General features: G+C 36.5%; 2 protein-coding genes and 1 long non-coding RNA gene across 7 annotated transcripts; 1 reads left to right on the forward strand and 2 right to left on the reverse strand.

The window, feature by feature from the left end:
• The first annotated feature begins 8,768 nt into the window (after positions 1-8,768).
• On the forward strand, positions 8,769-18,309 carry LOC130734273 (uncharacterized). Of its 5 annotated transcripts, none has more exons than XR_009017860.1 (15): positions 8,772-9,123; positions 9,290-9,377; positions 10,056-10,155; positions 10,237-10,310; positions 10,430-10,501; positions 10,700-10,777; positions 13,089-13,213; positions 13,439-13,511; positions 14,374-14,435; positions 14,521-14,901; positions 15,253-15,355; positions 16,127-16,347; positions 16,965-17,104; positions 17,245-17,317; positions 18,081-18,309. XR_009017860.1 is itself a non-coding variant. In XM_057586622.1 (13 exons), the coding sequence occupies exons 1-12, from the start codon at positions 9,044-9,046 to the stop codon at positions 16,316-16,318; spliced, it is 1,428 nt and encodes a 475-aa protein (XP_057442605.1). In that variant the 5' UTR covers positions 8,772-9,043; the 3' UTR covers positions 16,319-16,347; positions 16,965-17,219. The 5 variants fall into 5 exon arrangements, 2 of the variants coding, with proteins under 2 accessions (XP_057442606.1, XP_057442605.1); XR_009017859.1 differs by having other exon boundaries at positions 18,087-18,309; XR_009017858.1 differs by lacking the exon at positions 18,081-18,309 and having other exon boundaries at positions 17,245-17,381.
• Positions 18,310-18,499: 190 nt separating this feature from the next.
• Positions 18,500-20,116, reverse strand: LOC130734275 (uncharacterized). The gene is made up of 3 exons (XR_009017862.1): positions 20,035-20,116; positions 19,880-19,953; positions 18,500-18,743 (listed from the first exon to the last, which is right to left on the reverse strand). It is a non-coding gene; the product is annotated as an uncharacterized LOC130734275 (long non-coding RNA).
• LOC130734274 (ABSCISIC ACID-INSENSITIVE 5-like protein 3) lies at positions 20,112-20,951 on the reverse strand. The gene has a single exon (XM_057586624.1). It carries the CDS (start codon positions 20,940-20,942, stop codon positions 20,208-20,210), a length of 735 nt encoding a protein of 244 aa, XP_057442607.1. The 5' UTR covers positions 20,943-20,951; the 3' UTR covers positions 20,112-20,207.
• Between the last annotated feature and the right edge of the window lie 1,516 nt (positions 20,952-22,467).

Here is a 22,467-nt window from a genome sequence, read left to right on the forward strand (position 1 = left end):
GTTTAATTTCACAAACTCCAATGGCGGCGGCCGCCAACGAGCACATAAAGCTTACCCATCCAACAAAGCCTCCGGCTGCAAAAATCTAGCATACTCATCATGATCATGGCATAGACTTTTCGAAGCTACCTGCACTGGCCAAGGGTTTGCATCCAAGATCATATTATTTCTCCATTTCCACAGCCCCCCCCCCCCAAAGCCTAACAAGGAATTTAGTGGCATTATGTCCCTGCGCCTTTATAAAGATCCACTGGAAAAAATCGGCATGCTAGAAATGAGGTCAGCTCCAAGCACTGAGTCTCCCCCAAAGCTCTCGGGAGTGAGGGAAAGCCCTCAAGTAATGGAGGAAATCCTCTAAATCTAAAGAACATCGAGAGCACGCTCCCGAAGCTGAGAGATGACAACGAAAGCGGTTTGCATTCACTGGAAGCGTACTATGCAAAGCTAACCAAAGGAAAAACTTAACCTTCTCCGGTATAGGAACCTTCCACACCCAACTCCACGAAACCTCATCCATTAGACGTGTAAGACAATCACGAAGCCATGTATAACCCTCCCAAACAGTATACACTCCATTTGGAGATCCATTCCAAGTCCAACAGTCTAGAGCATTCAGTTCAAACCGGGAGAGCACCCGAAAAAATTGGTCCACCATCTCCTGGAGCAACGTCGTGTGTAAGCGATTGAGGTTCCATTGGGATCCATGGAGCAAATCTCTAAAGCATAAGTTCGTGTCAGATATATGAATTAAGGGAAGTTGTTCTGTAAGCTTACCACGCCCTGTCCAGTCGCAATACCAAATGGACGATTCACCACTCCCCAACCTGAACTTGAAGCCCTCCTACATCTGATCTTGAGCCTTAATAATTCTTTGCCACACCGATGAAGAGTTTGTGCGCCGCAGAACACTAAGCACTGAGGTCCCTTGCAAATACTTGTGCGATAAAGCTTGCACCCACAATTTTGAATTATTCTGAAGCAGCTGCCACACAACCTTACCAAGGAGAGCAGAGTTAAAATCCCCCATATCCCTTATTCCAAGGTCGGCAAATGTAAGACCCAAGATTTTAAGCTTAGAATAAGTGGAAGAGATTTCCATTTACGATTAGGCTTGATGTAATGTGAAGGGAAACCTGAACGAAAGTTTATTAAATGAAATATATTTATGAAGGAGAAAGTTCAGGAAAAGTTCAAGGATTACATTATGATCGATAAAAGTTAGAGCACGAACGTTTTACGCTTAAACCTAGGTCAGAAACCCTAGTATATAGCTAATTTTCACTTTTAGGCACGACGGAAGTTAATTCCAAAAATCTTCAGAGAAATGTTAGAACTTCTCTTTTTCCATATATCACAATCGTTTCGAGGCGAAACTCTAGGATCTACGAACGTCCGATTCCAATCATCGGAAGTTTGCCGAAACCGAAACCCTGGTATTTCAAAACCCTAGAATTTCTCGACAATGAAGACTTTATCTATTCAGAGCTTCAAATGAATATTCTACACGCGTACACCCATTTCTCTTGATGATTTCAATCTTTCTTCAGAAGGAAGTTTTCTATTCCGACATTCGATGCAAAAAGCAACTTATCGGGTAAAATAGTTTTATACCGACTTTGCACCGTCTTTGCATTAGTTGCCAAAAATATAAGGAGACCTCATTTTAGTTTTGGAATTCTTTCGCCAAAACCTATCTATTAATTCACGGAGAATGACGCCGGAAAAATCAGATTCGCGAAACTTTCATTTTCCCGCGAATTTCCAACCTTTATATATAGCAAAGAAAGGAAGAAAAATCAAAACAAACTACCCAAAACCCACCCAAAGGCCGCGAGTTTGCTAAGGAGAGGAGGAGAAGAGATTTTGTTCAATCCTTGCTTGATCGTTGATTAATCAGTTGCTGCTTCAAGGTTTCGAGGTATAGTCGCTAATCCTTACCTCTGATCGCTTTTTCCATAGCTTTTCTGTAGAGTTTTCTGAGTGGATAGTTTATGGGTTTTTGCAAAACTATCCTGAATCTTTCATTTCTGATTCTAAACCTCTTCTATATGTGCCCAAGATCACTTCTGCCGGATTAGATTTTCCGTTATGTCGCCGGAATTCCGCCGGAATCAATTTTAGCCTTAAATACCCATTTTTGGAGTTTTTGAGGTAAAGCTTCAACCTTTAGGCTGAAAACTATCGCCTTAGCTTAGTGCTAGTAGGATTAGTTGTCATAAACGTCGTTGGTGACGTCCCTGCAAAATTTTATTTTTGGGATTTCAGTTTTGAAAATCCTAAGTTAAAAATCATGACCAAAATACCCCTGCGACAGTTTTTGATCCGATAATTTTTCCGAGTTCAGAATACCCTTAGTTACGGCCAATGATAGCATAGGAACCAAGTTTGATCGAAGAAAAATCGAGCCCCACAATTACCAAAAGTGGCCGAGCCCTATAGGGGAGGAGGAGGAAAATTTCCTTTTTCCGAAAACTTGTCTTTCGCGCTAGAATATCGTACCTTAGAGTATAGATTACTTCGAGTAACCTTAGTAAGTATCGATAACTTAGTTTTCGATAGATTCTGATAGTATTTCTGTGATTTTGTTTTAAAGGAACTTTTGAGGAATTTCCTGAGGAGCAACACTTTGAGTGTGAGGAAGCGTTTGACGCTCATACTGGAGAACTTTCAGGTGAGGGCTTCTCACTGAATCTCTAGTTAATGCTTAGGGTCGATGTTTCGACATTGTTTACTGTTTATGCACTGGAATTGTGTGTGATTGGAAAATGTTTTCTGAGGCTTCGGCTGACAATGTAGATGATTCATCTACTGAATGTTTTTGAGATTGTCTTACATGCTATGTGCTATGTGGGTAATCTAGGATGTGTGGTACATGCTTTATATGCTAAGTGCTAAGTGTTTATGATGCGATTTATTGATATATGACATGTTGTTGATTGTGATGATTTAAATATGCTCTGTACTGGAATCTGAGATTCTGAATGGTGAGAATAGCGGGCAGGTCATGCCGATTTTATTTTGAGAGTTTTGAGAAAGTTTGATAGGACGAACGAGGTTCGGGCCTTAATTTTGTTTAGTGGATCGAGACATCCTCTGGAAGCGACTTGGGATTGGGAGATCCTGCAAATGTATAAGACTTGCGATAAGACAAAATGAAATCTATTTTATAAAGAAAATTCATAAGACCTTAAATAACCTCAAAATCTTTAAGTAATGATAACAACCTCGAAGGAAGGCATTGGAAGTCAAATCATAGTTTTGGAAAAGCGAGGAGTGTCGTCGGATCCAAGTGTTGAGGAGTTTGGTAAGTTCTGAGTATGTTGGTACTCCTTCGCTTGTTGAGCAGTTTGTTAGCCATCCAAGGGATGAGCCGAGAAGCTTCACTGAGGCGTGAGACCTTGTGAATGCGTGATACTCCACTGAGGCGTGAGACCTTGTGGAAAGCATGGACCTTCACTGAGGCGTGAGACCTCGTGAACGGCATGAAGCTTCACTGAGGCGTGAGACCTTGTGAATGCGGGATACTCCACTGAGGCGTGAGACCTTGTGGAAAGCATGGAACTCCACTGAGGCGTGAGACCTTGTGAGAGCATGAAACTTCACTGAAGCGTGAGACTTCGTGAGAGCATTGATGACCCGAAGAGTCATCGTGAGTGGTTGCACTCATTTTATGATTATTGTATTTTGTCGCAGAATCGACTTTACCTTAGGGTAAGCTTTTAGAAACTTTAATTTACCTAGAACACGTGGCGACGTGTCGAGTGAGATCGGAGACGTTGGTTGACTAATCATCCTGCATTCATGCAACATTAATGGGGTATTAACACAGGACGTACTCTGGACCTCGTCGGATTCCAAAATTGTCATAAGACCCGGATTTCCGTGAAAGAGCGTTTGTAAACGTCTCTTGTAGCAGACCGAAATGGCAGACCTACGGGTTACGGCTGATCTGACTACCTTTGTGTGGTGTAAGAGACACGTGGGCAGAAATGGTCCCACCGTTGCTGGTGCTAGGATTGACCCGTTGATGTCCATCCCAGAGGCACGCGAGCGAAAATGGTCCCACCGTTGCTGGTGCTAGGATTGACTCGTTGTTGTCCATACCTTTGTGTGGTGTAAGAGGCACGCGGGCAGAAATGGTCCCACCGTTGCTGGTGCTAGGATTGATCCGTTTGATGTCCATCCGTTCCGGATTGCATATTGGTTGACTGGGTTAACCTGCATATCATTTCATGCAACATGCATACTGACATAGTTGATGAGTGTGTTTGATACTTGTTAGTTCTACTTGATGCATGTTAACTGTGATTTACAGTCGTTATATTCTTTGTGGAAATATGCAACCCTAGGATGTTATCCCTAGTTATAAGCCTAAGTGGCTATTATCTTATTTATATTTATTGGTGCTATTATTTACATAATTCTTTGGAGTTGACCCTCGCGTCTTCTGTGTGTGCTTTGGCGAACAAACGCCCTTTGTCAGATGTCTTTGGCGGGCTGATTCATGATGGTTCATCCTTCGGGAGGAACTAGGGTTGAGATGCGGGAACTGGAGCGTATCGCGGTAGTGAGAGGAGGACGGATGGTGTACATAGACTAGGTCGTTCTGGATTCAGATTCGGGCGACGATCATGCTAGCATGTAGGCTTTAGTGCTGGTGTGAGCTCCTCGAGATGGGATTAGTGTAGGAGTAGAGTCTTAGCTCTGAACATTATTTGTTTTCTTTGGGGACAGGGTAGTTTCCCACCTATAGCTTTTTGTGTGGTTCTTTACGAGAATCACAGAGAGTTGGTTGGACTTAGGAGGTCTTGCTTCAGGCCGATGGGCCAGCTTATTCTCAGTTTTGAGGGATGGTGTTGCGGACACTTGACCTTTCTTGTGGATTGTACCTTTTGCCTTCGGGCGTTACACTTTTCTTTCCGTCACTGGAGGTTTACTCGTGACGAGGTTACTACTACAGCGGGGGCTGTTTATATATTGTATATTAGTTCTGATTATTGTTATTGTTGGGTTTTATTTAATTCAGTCTTGTCTTAGTTATTATTATAAAAAAAAAAATATCTACGTTTTTCCGCATTAAGTTTATTTTGGTTACTAAAGTGACGCCACCGAAATCGGGGTGTTACAGCAAATGATTTATCACGAGTTACTGTATTCCAATGAACAAGATGCCACCCCCTCTAACATAATGGTCAGAGGAGTATTCTAATTGAATAATTCCATTTTCTTAAATTTAAAATAAAAATATCATTTTCTTTTTTAATTTCTTATTATTGTTTTAATTATGACCGATTCAAACCGGTTTTTCCTCATATTTCATTTTCATATGTTTATCCCTGGTTTAACCGTTTCTTTGCAGGTTCTCACCAATTGTGAATTCCTTCGATTTTTTCGTCAACCGAGCCGGTGACTAGGCAGGTTTTTTGTTTAATTGGTATGACCACTCGTCGAGTCTGATTTTCACAATTATGGATTTTCCACTAACTTCATCAAGTTACAAGTATTCTTCCAATGTGCCTTCCTCTTGTAACCAAAAAAATATTCTTCCAATGCCTCTTTAGGCTTCCACCAAATATCCAATGGTCGACACTCATAATACTAATTTCCTTAAGGCTCAAAGATCAAATTATATTTGTAGACCTCTTCCAACAAGTCGTTCTCCATACACACCACCCAAGGGTCGTACCCTTAACTAAATGTTTTTTAAAGATCTCAGCTATCTAAGAACCGTGTTGGACCTGATTGACTTCCCAGTCAATTAATTACTAACACAGCTTAGATATTACTTGGACCGGTCTCACCGTAGGTAGGGTGACTCTCCATTAAGAGGCCCCAGGACCTAGGTGGGTCGACCTCCGAAGACTTAGGTAGAAGACTGGCGAGTGGGGCTATCATGAGTAAGGCCCATTAGGTCAGAATGAAGTTTGAATATAATAGATCTAGGTTTAGGGTTTAGCCCCTATAAAAGGCTAAACCCCTATTCAATAAGATAAGTTCTCATATACTCTTACATTTATTGTCTTAATGGCTCTAAACCCTACTTTTTTGTTGTTGCGTATTCAGATACCAGTAGGATTTGAACCTTGGTCTTGAATTTTTTTAATCCATAAAGTACTACTTGAAGGTATGAAAAACGATAGAAAGGGGGGGTTTGAATAGCGTTTTCAATCTAAAACCTTTCTCACTTGAGATTTTAACAAATCTCTTCAAACACCAAAGATAAAAGTGCTAAGATAAGAGTTGAGGAAAGCAAACAATGATTTTATCCTGGTTCACTTGATAAATCCCTCAAGCTAATCCAGTCCACCCGTTAAGGTGATTTCTTCCTTCTTAGAATGAAGGCAATCCACTAATCAAAGTTTGTTACAACTGCACTTGCTACCTGCAAAGTGACTAACAATACACTGACTTAGCTATCACTAAGATTCACTCTCTTAGTCTTCTCAAGGATCCGACCAACCTTGGTCTCCTTAAGGAAAAACAAACAACTGTTTGAAGGTTTGGGTTTACAAAGAAATGCTTCTCAGAAAGCTAATAGTAAACACAATAAATACAATGTGAAGAAAGATTGCTTAAAAGAATATTTGAATTTCGTGTGAGCTTGACTAAGTTTCTTCAGGCGGCATCTTTCATCTTCAGCCTCTTTATATACTCCAAGGAATTAGGTTTGGAAGTTTGCATGGACTGCTACCGTTGGAGGGCAGATATGAGTTTTCCAAGTTCTGCTGTGGCTGAATAAGTTAGGTAAGGTCGTCAGGAATGGTACAATTGCTTTTGTACTTTGGATAGTGACATGACCTTTATCCTAGTTGGCTTCTGATCAGAGCGACGCTTCATATTGGAACTTGTGAAGCTTGGTGATCAGAGTCAGAAGGAAGCTTGGATCCTTTGACCTTTGTACCTTCTGCTTCTGGACTCAGAGGAGAAGTACTTGGTCTTAAGAGCCAGCTTACTCTTAGACTTCAGAATCTTCACTACTCAGCTTCTGGATCTACAGAGCTTCTGATCCTTCAGAGCTTCTAGTGAACTGAATCCATATCAGAGTTTTATAATCTTCAGATCTTCTGAAGCTTAATCTACTGTTCAGATTGAACATAGTAAGTGCAAAAGCGTTGCGGAGGTTACTCTTTGAGCATTGTGCTTCTGAATTATGTGAAATAAGACCAGAGTCATAGCCTGTCATTAGAACACTCAGAAAACAACGTTAGAGTACCATAATTGTTCATACACAATAGTTAACATGTAATCATCAAAACATAGAGTTGTACTACTAGATCAAAACTTGATCTTACACTACTTATGTCATTTGTACCAGTCTCTAGACCCTAATTTTGAGAGAGAAATATCTGTATAAGAACATTACTCTGTCATAGTAGAAAAATATACTTCCTCCGCTCCTAATCTTTTGTTGTTTTAACTTTTGGCCTAAATTCCAAAACTTCTAATGTTTTACAAACCCAATGCATATTTTTCTCAATTAATTCCATGTTTACCCTCATTTAATATTATATATCTCTCACCTACGACCAATTATTTTCACCAATCAAAATCATAACAAGTTTTTTAACCAATAATTATCATTCTCTCTCTTCAGTCTAACTCAACATTAAATACAGGAGTTTATGTCAACAAATATATCAATGATTGCACTCTTAAACAATGTGCATAACCTTAAACAACAAAAAATAGGAACAGAGGGAGTAATTCCATGTTTACCCTCATTTAATATTATATATTTCTCTCACCTACCACAACTTATTTTCACCAATCAAAATCATAACAAGTTTTTTAATCAATAACTATCATTCTCTCTCTTCAGTTCAACTCAACATTAAATAAAGAAGATTATGTTAACAAATATATCAATGATTGCACTCTTAACTAATATGCATAATCTTAAAGAACAAAAAATCAGGAACGAATGGAGTATTAATATTATTATTAATTTTTTTTTTGAAGAAAGAGGGAGTGTATTACTCTATTCTAACTAAATGTGCAAAGTCTAATCCTAATTTTAAATTAAGTTTTCTACATTATAAAAACTAAATTAAGAATATAATGAATATACGGTATTAGTGTAAAGCTAAATTTTAAGTAAAAAATTTATTGTGTGTGCACTGTCAGTGTAAACTTTGTTTACACAGTCATTCAATTGAATTCCGCCACATTAGTAAGTACATTATTGTTTTAATTAAAATTTAAGGTGAAAGTTATTATTCGACATACGTGGCATGTTGTGATTGGTTGTCAGTGTAAAACTGCTTTACACTGAAAGTGCATATCCATTAAACCTCTTAAAATAAAATATATTTTTTATATCACGAAATTTAATTGATAATGGTACACAAATAAGAATTTAATGGATATACATTGTCAGTGTAAAATAGTTTTATAACGACATTCAATGGAATTCCGCCAAGAGTTTAATTTCTATGCACCGACGGTGTAAAAGTTACCAATCAGATTTCAAGGATGTGAGAAAATCTCTCTTTTTATTTAATTTCATTAATTGACGTGACACATCCTTGAAATCTGATTGGTTGACGGTCAGTACATCATCCTTTTTCTCTTCCACCAAATAAGCAAATATGTTTTTATTTTAATTAAAATTAAAAATGAATGTAACTCTCCCACCATCAATATCTATTAAACTCAAACTTTAATTCCTTAATTAAACAAACATTTTTTGTTTTTTATTTGACAAAATTAAAAAAAAAAATCAACCGAGTTTGAGATGAGTTATCTTAGACTAGAGGTCTTCCCTTGCAACGATTTGTTTAAATTCATGAAACTTCGCTCTGAGAAGCAAGCGAGCCCTTACCTTCCCATTGCTTCCTCCTCCTCCTCCTCCTCCGTCGCTGTTCACTTTCCCGTCGTCTCATTCTACTCGCCGGCAGCCACCGTCCTTCACCAGCACACCACCACCGCTCTCCGATCAATGCGCTCTTCTGAAACCGTTACTCGTCGTCCCTGTCAAACGCCACATCGCAACCCCGCCTCAGTGTCGTTTCGCTAACTCGCGCAATCCAAAACGAAGCTGGAGATGGCGAGAAAAACCAGCAACTGTGCCATATGCGAGAATTCAAATCAAGCTTCGATATGTTCTATTTGTGTCAACTATAGGTTTGTTTATCCATTAATCAATCAATCAATCAATCAATCAATCAATTGATTGATTTCTAGTTTAGGTTTTTGAAATATGTACTTCAATTTTCGTAATTGTGCTCAGCTGATTCAATTGATTGATGGATTTCTTGTATTAATTTGGATGATGTCTTTGTCTTTGCAGGTTGAATGAGTATACCACCTCTTTGAAATCACTGAAAGAGCGTCGAGATTCGTTGTCCACGAAATTGAGCGAGGTTCTCGTCCGCAAGGTTCGAATCGAATCATGGCTTGACTTGATTTATGATACTGAGAAACACATGATCCTAACTTCCTAAGTTAATAGGATTTGAAAATGAAATTGAGCATCTTAAATTTTATCAACTGAGTACACCTACCTGTATTAATACATGCATGAATTGCGACAAGATTTTTGAACTTTAGCATTCGGGTATATGCAAAATGGAAAAATGGTGAAGTAATTGAACCAAGAGATTTTTAGTTAACATTCTAACTTGAAATTTTTGGGTAAAACTTCATATAATACATGAAGCAAGCAACAGAAGCTTAGAATTCAATGATAGGAAGTTTGAATAAAGAATTCCCAACTCCCAAGTGTACCTGGTATTTATTTCGACCTTACTATGGAAGTCTTATAGGAATAGCCCTAAATCCTAATATCGATGCCCATCTCCCAGCCAGTTTAGCTACTCTTGACATGCCTATGGAAAGTTCCTGATGTGCTTGTTTGTGTTAGTAGTTCAGTACCTTTTTCTTTCCCTGTGATTCTTGGTACCGATTTTTCTATGCTGCTTTTGGACATTGTTGATTTCTATGTACTTTTGAAAATTCCTAGTTTATATGGCAAGGGTCAACTTTATATTTTTGTGAGGAACCATGCAATATCATTTTAGTCAGTTCAAGTAACACTAGTGCATAATGTTGAAAAGGGAAAAGGAGATGATCAAACAAATTGGAGAGTGCTTCAACATGAAAAGCTCGCAAGGTTGAAGGAGAAGCTCCGTCACAGTAAAGAACAAGTTGCTCAAGGTTAGAATATTTCTCATGCCAAAGTGAATTTCTATATATTCAAATTTCACCCTGTGCCTATAGTAATGAATAAACATACAGGAAGAGCTAAGATAGGGACTATGTCTGCGGATCTGAAACTTAAATATGGAGTGCTTGAATCTGCCCTTTCTACGGTATTCTTTTTTTTTTCACCTTTCTTTGCTAATGGTATTGCTATGATCATGGCAACCATTGGTCAAGTTTAATGTGAATGCATATGAAGATGTTGAATGATTTATTTTACATTCTGCAGTTGGAAAAGAATCGAGTGGAACAACTGGAGAAGTTCTACCCTAATCTTATATGCACACAGAGTTTAGGGCATGTGAGTGCTATTTGTTTATTTTATTTCCAACTGTTGTAAATTGTTCTGCGTAGTATTTTCTAATACAGGCTTTTTCATCTAAAGCAGTATGGTACTTTGATATACAAATGAGTATTTAAAACTAATCTGCATTTCATTTATCAATACATTTGTTTTTCCTGGAACTTCAAAATTTATGCTCATATTTTTATTTTTCAGGTGGCGATTACCTCTGAGCGTCTTCATAAACAGTCTGTGGTCATAAAGCAGATATGCAAGTTATTTCCACAACGCCGGGTAAAGTAAATATATGACAGTCAATGTTCTGTTGGTTTATGTTTGTGGACATGTAACCTCCTTTTGAAATGCTCTGGAATATTGCGCTTAGTGCTGACTGTGGTCTCTACTGATAGAAATAATGGGTCTAGAGATATTTACTTTAATCATGAGCTTCTTGTATTCTTGCTTTCATTTTCTGTGCTCTTTTCTTGTTCATATTCTTATTTTTCAATTTCAATGATTTTCCTTCTTTTTTCCCAAATAGAACAACACAAATAACTAAAACCTGTTCCCACAATCCCACTATCTTGGCAGGTTACATGAATCAAATGAGGCCATTATGTTTTGTCCCAAACCAATTTTTTAGTGATACCATTTAATTCTAGATCCGTTTTAATGGTTTCATTTAGAGTATTTCTTGATCTACTTCTACCTCTAGTTGTTACAAAGCTATCCTCCCACTGTTAAACTCTTCTAAGTGTAGATTCTATTTGGTCTTCTCACACATTCAAACCATCTTAAGCATTCATTAACAGAGAATGCTATGGATCATTACTCCTCTTATCGTGTTTGGTATGATGAGGAATCAGACTATTCATGATCCATACTGACCTTTATATTATCTAGTTCTGTAAAAAGTTTTATACAATGAGAATAGTATCCATAATAAGTGGTGCTGATACTTTTGACCGTGGGGTTGTGGTGGCAACGGTGGGGAAAATGGTCTGGAGGATGGTGAAAAAGATCTTATGTAAGTCTTCCACTGCTGATTGCTGGAAGCCAACCTAATCATTATGAGAACTTGGGTAATGATGGACCTGCAAAATTCAATTACCTGCTCATTGCAAGATCAAAATTTTGTTATTTAGAAATATCATAGAAAGGGGATTGCCTTTTGCATGAATAACAACTTGTTTGAGCTTTTGAGATTTGTTCCCTTTTCCAAATGTATTTGTGGAAGGACTTAATACTAATAGTGCTAGCATGCTGAAGAATGTTGTTTAAATAGAGATTTTACCTAGGATTGGGAGGATGGTGCGAAATCGCATAATGTGGAATCTTAAGTTCCTTCAAAAAATGAAAGGTTGGGTTTAGTTAGTAATCTGCACCAAGGTTATTAAACTCTAGTTTTAACTCTTAAACTCTTACGAGTTTACAATCCTAGGTAACCAAAACGAGTTAAATCGCAGTAAATTCTTTTTTTTATAAATTTGGTTGAACTCGGGTAAACTCGATAAACTCAGCTCGCGGGTTTACTTACGAGTTCACGAGTTTAGCAAAAAAAAAAGGAGAAAAATCATTTATTTATCAAAATGACAATATTTCATGACAAAGTCTTTGCAATACTACTTTTATTATTCACAAATCAATCCCGCTTTGTGTCTCTTTTCCTCTTTTTTCTAACATTTCTTTGTTTGTTTATTGTGTATAACAGTATAAGAGTGTGCTACTACAATATTTCTAAAATTGTCAATTATTTTGCTATTTAAGCACATATTTTTAATTTTATTGGTGTTTTCACCATTAGTGATTTTATAGATAATATTTTTGCATGAGGTAACTCGTAAGAGTTTACGAGTCGAGTTCACGAGTCGAGTTTACGAGCACTCCACGGGTTTACGAGTCGAGTTCACGAGTCGAGTTTACGGGCACTCCACGAGTTTACGTAAACTCTCGAGTTTGACAACCTTGATCTGCACTCAGCAGCATGCAAGGGCATGTGCAATTGGATTTCTCCTCTAATATTTGGGCTTGTCATCGGTCATGAAATCTGACTCGGAAACTTTTAAAAGTTAGATCGTGCGTGTCACATAGAGCTGGCATTCCAGGACTCGTATTGGGGAGTCTACTGTGATCTCACGAGGCCGTGATTTTTCTTGCGAGTATACAAGTTCTGTCAGCAAAAATCACATAATTGTGTTATCTTCATACGAGTTTAATTGCGATTTTGCAAACAATGGTTGAGATTAGTATTTTGACTGTGGAAAAGGAAGATGTAAAAAAATGTTGTGTGCTTAAATATATGAAAATAATGTCCTCTTTGGGTGAAACATGAAAGAGAAGAAAGTTTTTCCTTTATTGGTACATTTTTGGTCCAAAGTAATGTGTTGTCTCACAAGCATTAATCATCAGACCATAAGACTGAAGCAGTTTTTTTTATAAGCCAAAAGAATGCATTAAAAGGGAGAACAAGGGGTACTCCAACCCTTAATACAAAGTGAGGAAAGAAAGAAAGGGACTGAAGTCAAACATGGTTTTATATTGTTATTTTATTGCACCCTTTTGTCAATTCAAGCATGCTTAGGTGCTCATGTCCTTCTGGTGTTAGGTGGTTATCGAGGGGGAAACAAAGGATGGTTGTAGCGGTCAATATGATCAAATTTGCAATGCACGCTTACCAAGAGCACTTGATTCCCATTCTGTTCCATCAGAAGAACTTTCTGCTTCTTTGGGGTATGGTTTTTTCCCTCTAAGATCTTATACACATACGTAATGCAGCTTTAGAAGTGAATCTCTGCAGTGTTATTAGAAAACAATGTTTTATGCTTAAAATTGTAACTACGATGTCCTATTTCAATTGCTTGCTCTTGTAGTCTAGAATCCTTATTGTTACTTATGTTAGACTTTGCTTGAATATTCTTCTTACATGCTACCCAATTTCTATTATGTGCAAAGCAGATACATGGTGCAACTTCTAAATCTTGTTCTTCACAACTTGGCTGCCCCAGCACTTCATAACTCAGGTTTTGCGGTAAGCATTATGTTGTAATATTAGAAGATTTGTTTTATTATTAGGAGATTCGGTCTTTATTATGATTTGATTTCAAGTAGGAGATTAGTATCACTCAAGTGAGATTCTGTACAGATTTATTATTTCCTTAATTAGGTTAGTCTAGCCTCTATAAATTGTAATTACCTGTTGTATTTTTTCAATCAAGCAATAATATTATATTCTCTCCTTATTTCAAGTTATCAGTGTCCAAGCAGTGGATTGATGTTTCCTTAAGGTCATTTTTTTTATTGTATTCATTTCAAACAGTCTGGTCAAGCTTATTTATCTTACCCATTATCATTTTATTGCCATTGAATGTTAGAATAGCATTACAATTCATGTGTTGAGTTTTGGTACAGTTTTAACTCCGCATTTTTGTTTGTAGGGTATTAAATTATTGTTTTGCTGATAATATTAGTGAATGATATGATATATAGGGTTCTATCCATGCAAAAGTATTCTCTTTTTTAAATTTATAGAGCTTTTTCCAGATGCAGTGTCTATTTGTTGCAAGTTTCTGTACTGCTGTTGATGCTTATTAGTTATTACATTTTTAAGACTAAACCTTCCTTAGTGTTGGCGTGGAGTTTGGTAAAAAAAGAATAGTTGTTCAGACTTTATCATGTTTTAAGATCTTATATTAAATGTACATAAGATCAGGTTTGATGTGCTGTGCTAATAATACATATCTTGCTGTTTTGATGCATGCAAAAATGTTACTTTAACTCATTTTAGAGTTTGGCATTTTATTTTGGTGGACCTGCCGATATGACCTTCAAGATGCTTTTTTGTCTTATTCTCCTGAAGGGAATTTTATGTTGTGAATATTTTTATGCCTCAGGGTTCTTGCTCTAGAATATGGCAACGGGATTCTTATTGGGATGCACGTCCTTCCTCTAGGAGGTATTTTGGCCGAAATTGTATTTGGTAATGGTATAACTAATATGAAAGTTATGACTTCTTTAACCAAAATCCCTTTTTTTTTCAGTAATGAATATCCCCTTTTTATACCTCGCCAAAATTATTGCTCAACTAGTGGGGAAAACTCTTGGTCGGATAAAAGCTCAAGCAACTTCGGTGTTGCATCAATGGAATCTGACAGGAGGCCTCGCCTGGATTCATCTTCGAGTAGTAGCTTTAATTATTCTTTAGCTTCTTCACATTCGGTTCAGACACACAAAGATCTGCAGAAAGGAATTTCACTTTTAAAGAAAAGTGTAGCATGTGTCACATCTTACTGTTATAACTCCCTATGCTTGGATGTCCCTTCTGAGGCATCTACGTTTGAAGCATTTGCGAAGTTATTGGCTACACTCTCATCATCCAAGGAAGTCCGATCTGTTTTTTCCTTGAAAATGGCTCGCTCTAGGTATTACCATGGAGATATTTGAAATTATAAAAGGGCAACTTAATGGTGATGTTCCAGGAGATACCTTTGATAATATTATATTTTGTTTAAGCTTATCAGCAGCTAATTTATTTCTGTTTCCCCTTATATATTTTTTCTTTTTAACTGTTGAAACCGGTTGTCACAATAACCATGTAACTTATGTCTCTGGAATTTTTAAAGTGTTGTATAGAGGAGCATATGCCAGAGCTCTAGATGTTTGAAAATTATTTTTTAAGGGCTTCGAACTTTAGAGTAAAGTGGTTTCTGTTTACTCTAGCATTTTGATTTACGTTATTGTGCCTGAGTTTTATTTTTTCCCTTTTGATTCAGGACATGTAAGCAAGTTCAGCAATTGAACAAATCTGTATGGAATATGGATTCTACTATTTCATCAACTACTTTGCTGGAAAGTGCACATTCTGTGCCGCCAATGGTATAGCTTTTCACATAACTTCTAATTTGAAAGAAAATGCTGGTATTATTGGTTGATAGTTTTATGCTTTAGTGTTTTTGGTTCATCCTGTGCCAAGTAAAACTAGTAAGCAGCAAACTTTTGAATTTCTCAGCAGTGCTTGGAAATTCGTTTAAAAGTTCCAGGGTTAAATTTTTTTTTTCTTCTTTTCCAGAGCTCTTCAATATTTATTGAATACAGGCTTGTTCTCTAAGTTAACTTTAAAAACCATTGTAATGATATGCACATAGGATATCATTTTCTAGTTAAACTCTCTTGCATATCTGATTTTAAAAAAGAAATGCTTACATAAGAACCAAATAGACATTGCTGTCTGGCCATGGCTTGCATAGCTACATTGGTTAATATTTGTTTGTCATTTGATACCACCATTATGCTCTTATATTTCCAAGCTTACTTGTTTTTTCTCTTTCAAGTTATCCATGGGAAGGAGTGCTGACTTTGGAATTCTCTGTTTGTGTACAACTTTGTTAACTTAGATTTTTACTTTTGTGGTGCTCAACTGTATGGTCAGTTGTCATTATCTTGACAATAGGGCCATTGTAAGCAAAATTAATAGTTAAAATACCTAGTTCTTACTTGTATACTGATAATCAGTGTATCTGTGTTGATTAACTTTTCAATGTAGAACGGGCATTTTTTTTTGCATATTTTTTTTTTTGCATCGTGATTCTTGAGTTTCACCGCTGGGTGAAGTTTAGATATATTTTATGTTTTTATCTTCTTTTGCAGAGAATTGAAAATTATATGCCAAGTTCTGGCACTAGTTTTCTTTATGCCACTGATTTATCCGACGGAAAAAGTGAGTGCCTATTTGAAGGGTGGGATATTGTTGAGCGTCCTCCATTTCCTCCCCCACCATCACAAAGTGAGGATGTTGAGCACTGGACTCGGGCCATGTTCATAGATGCTAAAAGGAAGTGATTTTCACGTGCAACAAACTTCTGCTCTCTGTATGCCTCCTTTCTATACAACTTTTTAAAATTTGTGGACAAGAATCCACTCATGGATATGTGCATACATCCCACCAATATGTACTTCACACATGCAGCTCTAAAATTTATTCTTTAATTTAAAGATAGCAAATTTAATTAATGTGGGACAGTTGGGCTTAAAGTGGTAATATTGTTGTAGATACATGCTTATGGAGCTAACTGTTTCTTGATGCACGCGTTTCGTTTACTTGCCCCTTTTATCTTTCCGGGGAAAAATTCTCCTTGATTAGTTCACACTATATGTGCATAGAAGATTTTTGTAAGGATGCAACTGAACCGATATAAGTTCAACTATGAAAGGTTCAAGGCTAACATATTCAAATTTATAGAAGATTGTTCTGGGCTTGAGTTTTAGCTGCACATGTACCTGAGCCATTAATTTAAACTTTTGAACTCAAGACAGAGGCCAGCATATTAGTGTTAGGCAGCTGCACAAGTATCATAGTTCTGAAGTCAACATTCATTGTTAAAGACAATTAGCATTAGCTTTGAATCATTTAGCCTAGAAGTTTTCTTTTCTTTCTTTCTTTCTTTCTTTCTGGCTGACTGTTTTTCCTTTGTGCTTCACTTGGCAGATTGAAGGAGTGCAGCCGGCATAGGATTATTGAGGATTATTATGTAAATTGCTATTTTCTTGGATCATTTTAGTTCCTTTTCCTCCCCCTGGGCGCTGTATATTAGACAATCAGAATTGTGAATATGTAAATATTTATAGGTGTGTTGATTTAGTTCCTTAATGTCATGATATCTCGCAATATCTTATTGTATCTAGCCTGTGTTTCATGAGTTCTTGTTCGACTCATGAATTATAGAATTTATTTCACTGCTAATTTTTTTTTTTAATCTTCTAAATAGCAATCAGATTCGGCAATTGTAGCTATGCATGAAGATATCTCCTATCCAGTAAATACTCCCCGTGTGCTAGAATGTAAGTAAATAATTTAACCTCCAGCCAGTGATACTTTATTTCAGATTTGAATATTTTGTTGGCTGTTTGAACGTCTGGGGAAAGAATATTCATTATACGGGTGAGGCCACTCGACTCTTTGCCAGTTAAGCCGGTGGTCCGTTCCTAAACCAGGTGTGCAGGTTAGTATTTGCCAATGTTGTTAAAACTGGACTGGTGATCAATCCAGTCAAGGCACTGGTTCATGGTTTAGTGGTCCAGCCGTGGTTGAATCGTAGTTGAACCGGTAATAATTAAATAATTGTTTTTAAAAATATAAATATAACATAGTTCAAAAATATAAATTCATAAAAATAAATACTTATACAAAAAATAAACACTTATTAAGAGAACCAGCCCACTTCACATTTTTGTAACCACCTGATCATTTTGCTGGAGGAAAAGTGATCCAGCCCACTAAATGTTGTCATGTTTGCAATAAAGAAAAGCGCATAAAATGTTTTATAATACAAAATCCTATTTACTATCATTTCAAGTTTATAACAGCTGCACATAAAGTGTAGAGAAATGTGAACTACATAGAAGACCATCGCGCAAGCAGCAAATCACACACTAATGTGAAGAGATCTTTAAGATTCTCTTTGGTCAGTAGGTTGCCTTTCGGTTTTTTTCCCTCTATTGTTTTCCTTTTCCTTGAATCGCCCGAACTGCTTGAACTACCGGGTTTAGTCAGTTTGCCTAGTTTTTGTCCAGTTTGCTCAGTTCTTTACTGATTTTGTGGTAGTTTCAGATCGATCAAGGGTCCAGTTCCGGTCTGCTTTTAACAACCATAGTATCTGCTTAAGAGCAAGCTGCAACACCGTTGGAATTCATGGCTTAAGAGTCAACCGTAACATATATTATATTTATACTTCAGACACAATGGTGTTGAGATACTATTTAACTTTGTTTAAGATGATGTATTATTTCCTTATTCAGTATAATTATGCACCACTTTCTTATTTACACTTATTACAAAAATATTTTTTCTCCCATTGTAACATAAATATTGTAAAAGTTTTTCACGAAAGACACAAAATAATCCATTGTTAAGTAGGATTACATATGTAAAAGATAAACAACTCATTAGAAGGAAATGTAGATACACAAACGACATGCTAGTAGCATCAACCTTGAAAAAATGATCTATTGTTAATACTCTTTCTCATAATTTTATTTCACTACTCAATCAGATCCCGCGAAAAAACTCAACAATGACTCATTATTGTTTTTGTAAAAAAAAATGGTATGTATGCTGAAATGCAGCAACAATATGATGAAACAATAAACAAAATTTTCTTCGATTCTAAACGACCAATCAAAGCTAGAATGTGCTCGAGCTGGTACGTCGTAGCTGATATTTTGGTGTGAGAGTTGTAGCTGAAGAAGATAGCCAAATATCTACTTCCTGCAACGTTAATATGAGCATCAATAAAAATAAATAAACTTCAGCCAACATAACTTGAAGCAAACCTTGATGAGCCAACAATTGATTACTTTACCAATAGCTATATTTGAATTTTCAACCAAAATGAGCAAATTGAAAGAAAATCAAGCGTAACACAAAGCTTCATGGATCGCCTCGTTTTGTAAGCAATTTATGCTATCTTTTTACCTTTTCTTTAACTAAAAAAATGACCAAAAATATCTTAATTAAGTGGTTGTAATCACCAAATCTCCTCTTATAAAAAAATTGATTAATAAGAGTCAATTTTCATAGGATAAAACCGTGTTTTTTTTATATCGGAAAGATAAATTATATCATCCAAGGAGAGATTCCTGAACCTTTTTCTCCCCAACCCATATGTCATCCAACTCTTACCACTTGAGCTATCATTCGGGGACACAAAACCGTGTTTAGAGTTGCCATTAGTATTAATTAATGTGTAAATATAAAATGACGATCTTAGAGAAAAAATTGATGGTTAAATAATAAGTATTGCGAACTACCCTAATAAAAATAGGTATGCTTTTAAAGGAATAAAAATATTATTTAATCAATTTCTCTAGGTTACTATGTTTTTGAAAGAAAAAAATTATGATAATGGTTATTTTATGTTTTACCTCACTAATATATTTTTCATGTTCACCTCTTAGATCATTTTACAAGGAAGCTAGTAAAATATTCTCTATGGAAGAAACTCTTATATAAATCCAAAGCATCCATATCATAGTGAAATTAGAAGAAAAATAAAAAAAAGTGTATGTACTCTATAAAACCATCACTTGTTAATACAAGGAAAGTAGCAAAGTAATAACATGTTTGGCTATAAATTATTTTCCATAAATCATTTTTTAGAAATAAGTTTCTTAAATACAATAATTTTGTTTAAAATTAATTGATTTGAGCCTGCAATAACTCTTAGTCCCCCAAGATAAAACGTAGAAATTAAATGTCCACCAATTAATAACAAAAATATCACACTATTTGTCCACTCTATTCTCTTTTTTATCTTTATTAAAGGAAGGAATAGAGGATAAAAACAAATAATATTTCCTCTATTCCTTATTGAAACAAAAGTAATCTTCGTAAGTTACACATACCGTTGGAATGGCTAATAGCACTGCACAGGGAAAAATGATCCTCTCATGTGAATTAACCACCAAGAAAGTCATGTCTGATTAAAAATATGTATCTATTAAAAGAAGTGTAAAAATATGTATCACAATTTTCATGTGAAGTGGATTTTTAAGAGTACCTTCATCTTTTTTAGCAAGTTATTTGTCTCCCGCAAGCGTTTCCCTTTTTCCTCCAACTCATTTATGTGTTCCTTGAATCACCAAATAAACAAGAATGATGAATTTTCATCGTGAATAAAAATATCATTTACTAAACAAAATGATTGAGTAAAATTGAAAATTGCTACTACCCTTATATACTTACCTGTTTTTTTGCCCTTGATCTTGCAGCAGATTCTCTATTCTTGGCCATTCTCTTCTTCCTCCTCTCAATAGTCTTTTCCAGCATCTCATCAGAGTAACTATGCTTCCTCTTAACATCATCAACTTCCTTGGAATCAGAACATGTGGATGGCATTGTTGCCATTGAGTTTTCTGAGTAACCAATATCCAAAACTTGGTTCTCATAAACTGGTTTGTAAACACTGAAATCTGGACACAACCTTCTTATGTGTTGATGTTGCTCCTGGTGAGGCTGTTGTTGGAAATTAATACCAGGAACTTGCAATGGCAACCACTCTTGTGGTTGTGAACCCATGACCATTGGGTCCATTGCACGAGCTAGAAAACTCTCCAAATTTGTTTGACCCAAGATGGATTGTTGTAAGTTATTGTTCACTGACCTGTAAACTTGTTCTGAGTGAACAATGTCCCTCCACACCTCATTAGATGTTTTGTGGCTTGAAGCCCCATTCGAATCTGTGTTATTACCTAAAAGAAATGAATCAGGTGGTGGTAAAGGGTTTTGCACAACTAGTCCACTTTCAGCTGAGATCACATTTCTTAGAAGCTCATCCAAATTCATGTTATGGAGAGGCTTCTCTGTGTTTCCCAACTGGCTCTGAACCTCATCAAATGTGAGATTATTGTACAGAGAGCCTTGTCTAACAAGTGGTGGATATTGTTGCTCCTGAGAGCCATTACCCATTTAGTAACAACAAGCTATAGAGCTTCAAAGTAATAAAGTATAACAAAAACTAACATAAATGTTTTGGAAAACCCATTTCTAGGAAGCAAATAATTCTAGAAATTAAGATGTTAATACACAATTTTACAGAAAATTGGAATTTGCTAGAGAGGAAAAAGTTCCCATACAAAAGAAGTACATAATTTCTAAATTAGACAATGATGAAGAGAAGTCATATTTATAATATATGTGAGCAATTTGGTAGGAGTGAGCCAAGGAGTTAGTTTGAGGAGCGTAATCTGAGCCGCCAAGAAGATAGATAAATGAAGTAGTTTGAAACAAACTTAGGTTACGTGGATTAGGTTAATAACATCCTATTTTGATACTTTCAGAGACTAATAATATTTGTCTCACCTCAACAACCACTCTGATTAATATGCTACATTGTTGGGATTTTGAGGTTAAATAAAAATCCTAAATCCAAACCCACAAATAACACCTAATAATTGAATAAAACTCATAAAGTATATTTATCTCAAGGTGAAAAAGTGAGGCAATAATTTATCATGCTTTTCAAGAAAATGAACAAATGAATCACAACCCTTCATATATGTTAATGTTTTTTTTGGGTACATGAGCTGAAAGAAGAGAAAAACTACGTCCTCAAAGAGGAGACACTCGTCGCATCCGCGAGAAAAAGCAACCCCAAACCCGGAAGTGGTTGCACAATCACAACCAAAGACTCGCCTTGCCCAGCACCGTGCTTAGTCAAGAAGTCCGCACAAACATTGCCCTCTCTCAAAGTGTAGTGAAAGTTCACCATCCAATCCCGATCTAGCAGATCTTTAATATCCCAAATCAGAGATGCATAAAGATGAGTAGAAGGTGGCATCGACTTGACTAGAGTCACTGCATCCAAGGAATCGGATTGGCAATCAATCCTCCTAAACCATCGCTCCCAGGCGATGGTCAGACCATGGAACAAAGCTTGCAACTCAAGGTGAAGGATGCAAGCATCATCCATGAAGCCAAAAAATCCTACCATCCACTGACCTTGATCACTCCGGAAGCAACCGCCAAGACCACCCCGACAAGGAACCCCACGAACACTTCGATCAACATTCACCACCACACTATCATGCAGACCTGGCGTCCACCGCACCGGACGAGGAATCAGAACGCGCGCACAATATCTGAAGACATTCTTGCGATACACGAAACTATCACCTGCCAAGGGATCACTTTCTGCTCCATACACCAGCTGTTCCGAGCGCGCCACACCCACCAGATCGTCGACGTCGCCAGTGGAGTATCAGCAAGCAGCACACCACAAAGCCAAGCCCATATATATATACATACATATATATATATATATATATATATATATATATATAAACTTTCATAAATATAATGATATTTCATGGTAACCAAAAAAAATATTGTATTAAACATAATTATATTTATAGTGTTACTAAATCTCATATTGAATTAGTGTTATAATTATCAGTCAATGAATTTATTTTTTTAGAAAGTACAAATATATTCA

The sequence above is a fragment of the Lotus japonicus genome, chromosome 1 (genome assembly GCF_012489685.1).
Source record: "Lotus japonicus ecotype B-129 chromosome 1, LjGifu_v1.2".
NCBI lineage: Eukaryota > Viridiplantae > Streptophyta > Magnoliopsida > Fabales > Fabaceae > Lotus > Lotus japonicus.

What these genes read in the sequence shown, in the direction of transcription:
- LOC130734273 (XM_057586622.1), top strand. Translation starts at nt 9,044, where the DNA reads ATGGCGAGAAAAACCAGCAACTGTGCCATATGCGAGAATTCAAATCAA. An exon ending in TCTATTTGTGTCAACTATAG is followed by an intron (nt 9,124 to 9,289) that starts GTTTGTTTATCC and finishes TTGTCTTTGCAG; the next exon opens with GTTGAATGAGTATACCACCT. An exon ending in GCACGTCCTTCCTCTAGGAG is followed by an intron (nt 14,436 to 14,520) that starts GTATTTTGGCCG and finishes TTTTTTTTTCAG; the next exon opens with TAATGAATATCCCCTTTTTA.
- LOC130734274 (XM_057586624.1), bottom strand. Translation starts at nt 20,942, where the DNA reads ATGGGTAATGGCTCTCAGGAGCAACAATATCCACCACTTGTTAGACAA.